We start from the raw sequence: 12,516 nt of genomic DNA, 5'->3' as shown, positions 1-12,516 counted from the left end.
ATATATATATATATATATATATATATATATATATATATACACACACACACACCACATATTCTTTATCCATTCATCTGTCGATGCACATCTTGGCTCTTTCCATACTTTGGCTATTGTGGACACTGCTGCTATAAACACTGGGGTGCACGTACCCCTTCGGATCACTACATTTGTATCTTTGGGGTAAATACCCAGTAGTGCAATTGCTGGGTCATAGGGTAGCTCTATTTTCAATTTTTTGAGGAACCTCCATACTGTTTTCCAGAGTGGCTGCACCAGCTTGCATTCCCACCAACAGTGTAGGAGGGTTCCCCTTTCTCTGCATCCCCACCAACATCTGTCGTTTCCTGACTTGTTAATTTTAGCCATTCTGACTGGTGTGAGGTGGTATCTCATTGAGGTTTTGATTTGGATTTCCCTGATGCCGAGCAATGTTGAGTACTTTTTTATGTGTCTGTTGGCCATTTGGATGTCTTCTTTGGAAAAATGTCTGTTCATGTCTTCTGCCCATTTCTTGATTGGATCATTTGTTCTTTGGGTGTTGAGTTGAATAAGTTCTTTATAGATTCTGGATACTAGCCCTTTATCTGATACATCATTTGCAAATATCTTCTCCCATTCTGTCGGTTGTCTTTTGGTTTTGTTGACTGTTTCCTTTGCTGTGCAAAAGCTTTTTATCTTGATGAAGTCCCAATAGTTCATTTTTGCCCTTGCTTCCCTTGCCTTTGGCAATGTTTCTAGGAAGAAGTTGCTGCGGCTGAGGTCGAAGAGGTTGCTGCCTGTGTTCTCCTCTAGGATTTTGATGGATTCCTGTCTCATATTGAGGTCTTTCATCCATTTTGAGTCTATTTTTGTGTGTGGTGTAAGAAAACAGTCCAGTTTCATTCTTCTGCATGTGGCTGTCCAGTTTTCCCAACACCATTTGTTGAAGAGACTTTTTTCCCTTGGACATTCTTTCCTTTGTCGAAGATTAGTTGACCATAGAGTTGAGGGTCCATTTCTAGGCTCTCTATTCTGTTCCATTGATCTATGTGTTTGTTTTTGTGCCAGTACCATACTGTCTTGATGATTACAGCTTTGTAATAGAGCGTGAAGTCCGGAATTGTGATGCCACCAGCTTTGCTTTTCTTTTTCAACATTCCTCTGGCTATTCGGGGTCTTTTCTGGTTCCATACAAATTTTAGGATTATTTGTTCCATTTCTTTGAAAAAAGTGGATGGTATTTTGATAGGGATTGCATTAAATGTGTAGACTGCTCTAGGTAGCATTGACATTTTCACAACATTTGTTCTTCCAATCCATGAGCATGGAACATTTTTCCATTTCTTTGTGTCTTCCTCAATTTCTTTCATGAGTATTCTATAGTTTTCTGAGCACAGATTCTTTGCCTCTTTGGTTAGATTTATTCCTAGGTATCTTATGGTTTTGGGTGCAATTGTAAATGGGATCAACTCCTTAATTTCTCTTTCTTCTGTCTTGTTGTTAGTGTATAGGAATGCCACTCATTTCTGTGCATTGATTTTATATCCTGCCATTTTACTGAATTCCTGTATGAGTTCTAGCAGTTTTGGGGTGGAGTCTTTTGGGTTTTCCACATAAAGTATCATATCGTCTGCAAAGAGTGAGAGTTTGACTTCTTCTTTGCCGATTTGGATGCCTTTTATTTTTTTGTTGTCTGATTGCTGTGGCTAGGACCCCTAGTACTATGTTGAATAGCAGTGGTGATAGGGGGCATCCCTGCCATGTTCCTGACCGTAGGGGAAAAGCTCTCAGTTTTTCCCCATTTCTCAAGCTCATCTTACCTGCTTTTACTATATTGTACTTTGCCCTGATACAGCAGGAACAAATGCCAAAGACATATGTCACTGGGTATCATAGCAGCTTTCTCATGAGGACTAATGGGGGTAGAAATCGGTTTCACTATCAGGAGTAAATATGATTTCTCAGAGAATGACATCTACCTAAAGAACATTAACCCTTAAAATTAGTATTTTCTTTTTTAGATTGGCTTATATTATTCCTGGGGCCCATTCCAGTTACAAAATTTACAGTTAACTGTCTTCCTTTATATCCACCATCATACCTCATTCACTTTTTCAACACTAAAAAGGGGGAAAAATAGAAACAATACACAAATCATAGCAAAGATATCCACAGGTCCTATAATCATGCACTCAAAAATGTCTGCTGTGGATACCTGGCATTTTAGGGAGCCGTAGAGTGTCTCATCTACCTTCCTGTGTTTAAAGAATCCTCTGCTTCATGAGGCAGAGGCACGTCCTGAAAGCACCAGCTATTTGCTTTCTAAATCTCCCTTGCAGTCAGGACAGGGGGCATAAGATTTGGGTTTTGCTTGTCAGACAAACCGAGAAAAAGAGAAAGTGGAGGCAGAAGAGAAGGAAGCAACAGCAGAGAAGCAGCAGCAAGGACCACAAGCAACCCTTGCTGGTGAGGTTGGGGGCAATAGCAAAGGCTCGTTAAATCCAGTTTGAATTAATTCATCCTTCTTTAATCCAGTTTTGCAAGGAAGCACTAGCAGCAGCTTTAGGAGTATCTGTTGCCTCATGTCAGTGAGAGTACAAACAGTGGTAAACATGCCACCTAACAGCGGTGCCATCACTGGACCAGGTCTGTGGTATGATTTTTAGCATTGTACCTGGCTACAGACTCCAAGCCTGGTTCTTCTACGATTTAGGAAATTTTATGAATAACCCAATAACCTCTTTAAAAATACTTCTTCTGTTTAAACCACAGGGATTTCTATTACTTAAAACTATGAACACTAACATGCATTTTTAGGTCCAACACCATCCAAAAGCATCACTCTAAAGTTTAGATGGTCACTTCAACTCTTCTACCAACAAAGCCTCATATGTTAGAAGTCCTCCCATCCCAACATCTTACAAATGGCATGTTTCAAAAGTTTCACAGCTCTTCCCTCAATCTACTGGGACTCCTCTCCTAAGGGCCAATGTCAACATTCATAAGAATGACTGGCAGAGAACTATCAGGCAAATTACATCCTGAACCTTCCATCTGTACACTTATCTAAAACATTATCTTGATGAAAACTGATATAAAGGGAACAATCTGTGACAGACAGAAAAGCCAACTTAACATTAAAATTTGCTATTTATGTCACCATAAACAATGAAATAATGAGGTGTAAAAGAAAGAAAACTCAACCGACCTGTCTGATTTACTCACACTTTCATAACTTCAAAACCCAATAATCATCAATACATAATGACCATGACATAACCAGTTCTTGAATATTCAGAAACTAGAATTATAAATATAATTAACAATTATGCTATGGTCTGAAAGTCTGGTCACCCCCCAAACCCATATGTTGAAATCTCACCTCCCAATGTAATGGTATTAGGAAGCAGGGATTCTGGGGGTGATTAGGTCATAAGGGTGGAGCCCTCATGAATGGGATTACTGCCCTTATTGAAAAGGCCCAAGAAAGCTATCCCTTTCTAGCTTGTGAGGTTTCAGTGAAAAAGAGTCATGGAGGAAGCAGGCCCTCACCAGACACCAAATCTGTCAGCACCTTGATCTTGGGTTTTCCAACCTCCAGAAGTGTGAGAAATAAATTTCTGCTGTTTATAAGCCACCAGCAATGGTATTTTGTTATAGAAGCCTTAATGGACTAATACAAGTTTTCTTTAGCACAGTGTTTCTTAGGCTGTGCTCCCCCCTCCACACACAAACACAGTAATAACAATAATACTAGTGATGATGATGATGATGCCAATTTTCAATCATGGCAGCATTTGGGAAGGACTTCAGAAACTCTTAAAAATACCAGCAACTTGGGCTCTTCCATCAGAGATTCTCATTAAATGGGTCTGGGTTGGGACGCACATAACAATATTGTCTAAAAGCTCCTCAACCTTCCAACTAGCACCGGCTGTCGGCACGTTCCATCATAGCACAGCCCTTGTTCCATCCGAGCCCACGGTGTCGGGCCCCAGTGGAGATCTGGGCATGCTGGTGGAGGCAGGTGCAAAAGGCAAGGACGATGGCCTTGGGAAAGCAGAATATGCTGCCATCAACTCCATGGCGGACCAGATCAACTCCTGTCTGGACCACCTAGAGGACCACCACCTCCATGTCTGCCTTCAGGAGCTGCTTGAGTCCAACTGGCAGACATGCCTTGGGTTCCAGCAGCAGCTTGGCGAGTTCCCTAGAGATGCCAGTCCCTAGGCTCTGGGAGCCACCAACCAGCCCCAACACTGCCTCCCTGGGTTAGGCTCTGGCCTGGACATGCACCATCTGGCTTAGATACCTTCTCAAGGGCTGGCCTTACAGGTTCCCTGGTGGGTCTGCCTGCCTGGGCCACCCTCCTGGTACTGCCCTTGGTGTGCCTGAGCCAGCCCCCACTGCCTGGCATCCTCTCCTGGGGTTAGGTGTAGGCCTGTGAACCAGCCACCCTGCTTGCGTGCCCAATTCCAGGGTACTTCCCCACTCTGCTTGGGCATTAACAGGTGGACAACAATAAAACAATAAAAACAAACAGTATTTTTAAAAATTAAAAAAATAAAAGCTCCTCAAAGAATTCTAACTCACTTAAGGTTTAGAAAGAGTGAAGAGGAATCTGGACTTCCTGAAGCATGTTTATCCACAGCACTCTTTTACATTGGTGTTAATATATTTAACTCACTAACCAGCTGGCCCTAAATATTAGTTAATAAGTAGCTCTTACAGCTATGGAAGATTATATAAGGAAGCAAAGCACCAAATAAATTACTTCCCACACAAGTCTTCCATATTTCCCTCAAAAGTTTTATAACTTGAGAAATGGGATTTTTAGACTTCACAATTACTGCTTAAATTGTACTAAGTATAAATATCCAAAGATATGTAAGGATGAAAATAGATTTTCAAATCTTTATTACAAATTTCCAAACTTTTAGATTCCAATTCTTTACATATAAAAATATTTACTGGCAACCCTCAATGGAGTTTTAAGTTTGCTTATTCACTGAAGATCTTACACACATGAGAGTCATTTTACTTACAGGATATGAACAAATGAAAATAATATATATCCCAAAGGGCGCCTGGGTGGCTCAGATGGTTAAGCGGCTGCCTTCGGCTCAGGTCATGATCCCAGGGTACTGGGATCGAGCCCCGCATCGGGCTCCCTGCTCGGCGGGAAGCCTGCTTCTCCCTCTCCCTCTGCCTCTCCCCCTGCTCATGCGCTCTCTCTCTCTCTGTATCTCCCTGTCTCAAATGAATAAATAAAAAATCTTTAAAAAAAAAAAAAAAGAAAATAATACATATCCCTTTAGAGCTCTTATTCTCAGTTTAGAACATGCTGTCAAAATGCTTAAAAAAAAAAGGCACGTTAAGTTACCTATGATTTTCATAAAAATATATACAATATAAATAGTCACTTTGACATTGTATTACTTTGACACTGGGTGACTTGCATCTACCCTTAGCTATGCTAACTAAAGTGTGAAAAAGATCACAAAACTAACATTTTTTAAAATAATTATAATTTTTTTGTTTTGTACTTCAGTAGGTCCAGTCAAGTAGGAGATCAATATTTAAGAAGCCAACATGGGGCGCCTGGGTGGCTCAGTCGGTTAAGCGGCTGCTTTCGGCTCAGGTCATGATCCTAGGGTCCTGGGATCGAGCCCCGCGTCGGGCTCTCTGCTCGGTGGGGAGCCTGCTTCTCCCTCTCCCTCTGCTGCCTCTGCCTACTTGTGCTCTCTCTCTATCTCTCTGTCAGATGAATAAATAAAATCTTAAAAAAAATAATAAAATTAAAAAAAAGAAGCCTTTAACAAAACTGCCTTACTCAAAAAGCAACTAATAATTCTGAGATTTCACCAGGGAAAACTGGTATACTTCCAAGTGTTTAAACACTCATGAAAATAAAAGTCATCACTTATTACTCTCTTTTTCAAATCCACATAGATCAAGCAGAGAAAAGTCTGCAACCTTAATCAGACACCCACGGTAGACAGACACATCCTAAAGCCAACCCACTCTTTGTGGAGGTCGGGGAGACATTAAGACCCTTTGACAAGAGTCCATTTCTTTCTGAGACTCCAAAAATCAGGGTGAAATACAATCTAGAAGATCTCCAGTCTTCTGATAATGGTGCTAATTTTAGAGCTACCTAGATACTATCTAGGGCCAAAAGGCAAGAATAAGTTACTCCTAATTTCACCCTGGAGTCGAACAAGTCAAAGAAAAAAACTTTAAGGTAACCACAGAAAAAACAAAACAGAAATGGTTATTTAATACTTATTTTTTAAAACATCAGAAACATATATTTTATTTTTTTATTTATATATTTTTAAAGATTTTATTTATTTATTTGACAGAGAGAGACAGAGCGAGAGAGGGAACACAAGCAGGGGGAGTGGGAGAGGGAGAAGCAGGCTTCCCACTGAGCAGGGAGCCCGATGCGGGGCTTGATCCCAGAACCCTGGGATCATGACCTCAGCCGAAGGCAGATGCTTAACGACTAAGCCATCCAGGCGCCCCAGAAACATATATTTTAAATAGGCTCATTTCACAAAGATTTAGTTTGCAAAAGAACACAAAGCAATGGGTAAGATACTAATTTGTTAATGAATTCTACATAAACACCACTTAAAAAGCTGAACAGAATGTTTCAGTAGGCATTCATTAATCTACCACGGATGGGAAGCATGTAGAAAAGAAGGACAAAATCATCTGAAAGCTAAACTTTTTCCTTCAGTTGAAATAACTGACAAAAAGAAAATGGGAGCGGACTACGAATTAATTTCTAATCCAACTCTCAAAATTTATCAAATTAGAAATCAGTATCGATTTTTAAAACTCATGGTGGGAGGTTCTTTGAGAGTCTCACTCTACTTCACATCTCCAAAAATAAAGAATTAAATATGATGTATGGTGCAAGCAAGGAGGCAACCAGTATGAAGAGCAAATTGTACTGGTAATACTCTATTGCTTAGCTTGTATAGTAGGCATACCATTGTTCATTATGTAATTCTTTTTATCTTTTTTGTAGGTATGAAATGTAAGTTTATGAGTGTTTAAAATACACAAAAAAACTAAACCGTATGGGGTGCCTAAGTGACTCAGTTGGTTAAGGGTCTGCCTTCGGCTCAGGTCATGATCCTGGGGTCCTGGGATCAAGCCCCACATTGGGCTCCCTGCTCAGCAGGGAGTCTCCTTGTCACTCTCCCTCTGAACCTCCCCACTGCTCGTGCTCTCTCCCTCGTTCTCAAATAAATAAGATCTTTAAAAAAAAAAAAAGCTAAAACATAAAAAAAGGAGAAGCTGAACATACTTAATGCTTCTCAGTATTAGAAACAGTGCAACATATGAAATCGTAAAGAAAAGAAATAGTAGATTAAATATTGGGGAAGGGAGAGGACAAAAAAAACTTATAAAATCTGTTTTTGGCAAAATGACAGACTAGAAGCCCAGAGAAACCTTCCTATTAAAGAGCACCTAAAAAATGACAGATAAAACTATAAAAATATTTTAAATGCATGTCTGTACCCATAAAAATTAAAGCAAATATTCTGAGCACAGAAAATACAGAAAGGAAAAACAGAAAAGTAATCTAGTGCTGAAGGAGAGATGGTCTCTATAATCTATACAAGGTAGCACCCTTAGATGAGAGAATACACATAATGCCAGAAACCCCAACTTAAACACTCTCAATGGGTAAACTAAAAGGAAAACACACACACACGTACACGGAAATGGTAGAAATACCTGACTATAATAAAGAGATAATTAAAGAACATGAAGATAATTCTGGATAATCTCTAGTGCTAAATACACAGAGGAAGAAATGGATTCATGAAAGAGAGGTTAAAAGAGAAGAGTGAGGAAAACAAATGTCTAGTTAGAGTTCTTTACGAAAAGAAAAATAATGTAAAAGCAATATTTTAGAAGAGTTTCTAGAACTGATGAAAGACATCAGTCCACAGAATCAAGAAACCAAATACCAATTGGCATAATAAAAGAATCTAGATAAACTTTTTAAAAACTAGATAAATCACACTAAAACTGTAATCAGAGAGGAATGGTAATAGTGGATAGCTTCAACAACAACAAAGAAAGCCATCAGACAACAGAATAATACCGTTAACATGGTAAGATAAAATATCTGTTGACCTGGAATTATATCCTATACAAAAAAATTGAAAACAAAGGCAAAATAAAGGTAGATTCAGATAAACAAAGCCTGAGAGAGTCTGCCCCCAACAGGACTTCACTAAAGGAAATTCTAAAGATTTAGAAAAATTATCCCAAACAGAAGTTCTAACATGCAAGATAGAATGATAAATCTAAATTTTAAAAATAATGTTTTATGGGTTAGAAACAAGGAAGCAGAACCTAAACTCAAGATAATGATAATATATGAGCCAGGAAGGTAATAAACAGAGGTAAAGTATACTAAGAACTTCCTAAGTGTACATACTAAAAAGTCCCAGAATTTAAAAAAATTTTCCAAATAAGATATTTTTTTTAATTCTCAAAAAGACTGCAAATTTGTAGAAGGGAAAAAACTGACAAAATATAATCAATAAGAAAGACATGAAAGAAAAAAAATGGGCAGAATAGAAGGAACTCAAAATAAATCACGTCAGATATGAATACAGCTATATTAGCAATTACAATAAGCACAAGTTGTAAAAGGACTGAAAAAAGCTTCAGTAGAAGACATTTTATTTATTTTTTTTTGAAGATTTTATTTATTTATTTGAGAGAGAGAATGAGAGAGAGCAAAAGCAGGGAGGAGAGGCAGAGGGAGAAGCAGCAGCAAACTCTCCCGCTGAGCAGGGACCCGATGCCGGGTTTACTCCCAGGACCCTGGGATCATGACCTGAGCCAAAGGCAGACACTTAACCAACTGAGCCACCCAAGTGCCCCTAGAAGATACATTTTTAATGATGGGTTTAAAATCAAACCAAAAACTCCAACTACATGCTACTTAAAAAAGAAACACCTAGAAAATATAAACACACAGAATGTAAAAAGATGGAACACTATATATGATGCAAAAACTTACAAGAAAGTAGATATAGCGAGTGATACCTAACAGAATGGACTCTATGGCAAAATGCAGTAGTAGCAATAGTCACTAAATAATGGTATCAAGTACATTAGGAAGAAAATTCCTTATCTACCTGTATTTCAAAAAACAGCCTCAATGCACATAAAGCAAAATAGGCATATCTATAAAAAGAAATTGTCAAATTAATTACCAAGTGTAAGATTTTTTAACGCACTTCTCTTAACAATAAATCAGAGACTTAAAAATCAGGAATCAGAAAATTTCAACAGTACAAACAAGTTTGATTTAATGGACATATCTAGAACACAAAATATACAGTCTTTTCAAGCACACATGGAATATTTTTTTGAAGATTTTTAATTTTTTTCTTAGTAACTCTACACGCAAAGTGGGATTTGAACTCACAACCCTGACAGCAAGAGCCGCATATTCCACTGACTGAGCCAGCCAGCCAGCCGCCCCACATGGAATATTTTTTAAATATAACCACACACTGGGGCACCTGGGTGGCTCAGTCATTAAGCATCTGCCCTCAGCTCAGGTCATGGTCCCAGGGTCCTGGGATCGAGTCCCGCATCGGGCTCCCTGCTCGGCAGGAAGCCTGCTTCTCCCTCTCCCGCTCCCCCTGCTTGTGTTCCTGCTCTTGCGCGCTCTCTCTCTCTGTCAAATAAATAAACTCTTAAAAAAAAAAATTTAATTTAATAAATAAATAAATAAATAAAACCACACAATGGACCATAATGCAAACCTTAAGCATAGGACTAATACACATGTTGCAGAGTAAATGTAATTAATTAACCTAGAAATAATAACTAGGAAAAAAACCCCGTATCTGTCTGTCTGGAAATTAAGATTCACATTTCTAAAAAATAAAACACAATTCAAAGAAATCTATTATATTATTACTGAAGCATTAGATGCAAATAATGAAACTTTGAAGTACAGGTAAAAACAGTACTAAAGACGTTTAAATTACTAAAAGCTAAAAGAATGAAAAGTAAAGAGCTAATCCAAAGAAACTCTAAGAAAAATAAAGGGAAAAGAGATCCCCAAAGTATTTAAAAAAAAAAACAACACCACAGAGAAAAGCATAGGAAAAACATGAGCTTACAAAACTGTATCAGGACAAGTTTTTAGAAACCTGAGTAAGATACAACTACTACTAAGATCAAAAGAATAAATTTATCTTTCCCAGGTGGGAGGCAAAGGGAGGACACAGCCCACATACCTACTGGTAAACTCTCTAAAATTCTCAAAGACCAAAAAATTCTAATCTTAAGACAAAAATTACTGCACTGCACAGGAAAAGGAAACACTCCAGAACAGCAGAATAAATAGTCTTCTCAAGTACATATAGAATATTCACAAGAATATGGGCCATGCAACAAAGAACGGAAATCATATATAGCATGTTCTCTGGCCACAAGAGAATTAGACTAGCCCCTGTAAGAGGACATTATCTACAAAATCCTAAAAATTTGGAAATTAACCAATATACTTCTAAACACATATATGCAGTAAATGATTAACCTTGCCCTAGGAGAGGTCTGGTCTTTGCCCTCAGCCAGTGAGAGGTAATTTCTAAACCCCTGGACTATCCTCATTGATAAGAGTCTTTTAGACTCTGTCTGAAGATAGTCTTTTTGTTTATCTGAGGCCATGAGCCACCTCAGATAGTCTAGGCCAACAATGTGATTTATAGTAGGAGCTTTGGGCCACTCAGTATTAAGTCCAATCTCTAGAGGGGCTAGAGACTAAAGTCAGCCAAGCAGGAAGTAATGACCTGGTTGGCATTACTCTGCATGTTGTCACACAGCGCAGGAGAAGTAAACGCTGTCCACACAACTAACTCCACTGGGAGAAGACAACTAGAAGCTCTGCATTTGGAACTCTCGTGGACCCTGTCCTGTGCACCTCTTTCCCTGGCTGATTTTTATTCGTATTGAAATAAACCATAACTAGCATATAACAACTTTCAGTGAATTCTGAGAGTCCTAGTAAATTACTGACCCGAAAGTTAGTCCTGTGGACCCCCAATCTGCAACTGGTGTCAAAAGTCAGAGTGGTTTTAGGGAGGGGGACATGAGCAAAATAGGTGAAGGGGATTAAGAATTATAAACTTACAGTTAATAAATAAGTCAGTCACAGGGATGAAAAGTATAGCATAAGGAATATAATCCGTAATACTGAAATAACTTTGTATGTCGACAGATGGTAACTACACTTATCACAGTAGGCATTTCAATAATGTATGTAATTGTTGAATCACTATGCTATACACTTCAAACTTTATCATATTTTATGTCAACTATACTACAATTTAAAAAATAAGATCTGTAGGCTAAATTTAAAAGCTTTAGAAAGAACTGTATTTTGCGGGGGGAGAGGGTACTCATGGGGCAGGGGAATGGGGGAAGACCCAAAGAGAGATGGAGAGAGAATCTGCAGGCTCCATGCCCAGTGCAGAGCTTGATGGGGGGCTCAATCTCATGACCCTGAGATCATGACCTGAGCAGAAATCAAGAGTCAGATGCTTAACCTACTGAGTCACCCAGGTACCCCAAGTACTATATTTTTAAATAATATAATTATGGAATATAATTTTTTAAATGTTCCTGTCTAAAAAACCTAGAGTAGTTTATGTTTTACTAGCCATATCCTGACTTATATGCCAACCCAGGGAGAGCCTAAGTTGGTGAATTTACCCAGGGATTAATCAGCCCTGAGAATGGGGGCCATCTGCCCCCCAAGCTGGGAAACACCACCCTCAATGCATAGAAGCAGCGTATGGCAAGGCTCAGACTCCACTGCATTTATACTTGAATCTTCCTTTGGTATCTCTAGAATGATAATTGTAAACAACCTATGAAATGAATATGCTGTATACTCTGAATTCTGCAAAGTGGCTCTGAATAATAAAGCTGATGTGACAGTGTTTAAAACACACACACACATATGAGATACCACTGCATACATATAAGAATAGCATAAAGGAAACTGACAATTTCAAGTACTGGTGAGGATGCAAAGTTACTCGAGCTCCCATACACTGCTAGTGGGAATAAAAAATGGTATAGCCACTTTGGCAAAATTTCAGCTTCTTATAAAGTTAATTATAGTTACCACAGAACCCAGCAATCTGACTCCTGGGTATTTACCCAAGAGTAATGAAAGAGAAATAAAAACTTAGGTTCACACAAAAACCCGCATACAAATAGTTATAGCAGCTTTATTTTTAATTGCCCAAACTGGAAACAACCCAAATGTTCTTGAACTAATTAATGGAGAGACAAACTGTAATACATACTGCTCAGCCACAACAAAAGTACTGATACACACAACATAGATAAACCTCAAACGTATTATGCTGAGTCAAAAAAGCCAATCTCAAAAGGCTATACATACTGTATGATTCCACTCGTATGACATTCCAGAAAACTACAGAACAGAAAACAAGTCAGTAACTTCAA

The 12,516-nt window shown here is 38.6% G+C and overlaps 2 protein-coding genes across 2 annotated transcripts in view; one reads left to right on the top strand and one right to left on the bottom strand.

The window, feature by feature from the left end:
- The window catches only part of LRP6 (LDL receptor related protein 6), a 174,612-nt gene that overhangs the window by 116,002 nt on the left and 46,094 nt on the right, over positions 1-12,516 (bottom strand). The window lies entirely within an intron of this gene.
- LOC110580732 (bublin coiled-coil protein-like) lies at positions 3,745-4,212 on the top strand. Its single transcript, XM_044915746.1, has one exon. The coding sequence runs from the start codon at positions 3,745-3,747 to the stop codon at positions 4,210-4,212; it is 468 nt and encodes a 155-aa protein (XP_044771681.1).

This window comes from Neomonachus schauinslandi, chromosome 5, assembly GCF_002201575.2.
Source record: "Neomonachus schauinslandi chromosome 5, ASM220157v2, whole genome shotgun sequence".
Classification (NCBI taxonomy): domain Eukaryota; kingdom Metazoa; phylum Chordata; class Mammalia; order Carnivora; family Phocidae; genus Neomonachus; species Neomonachus schauinslandi.
This window is presented reverse-complemented; position numbering and strand designations above follow the sequence as displayed.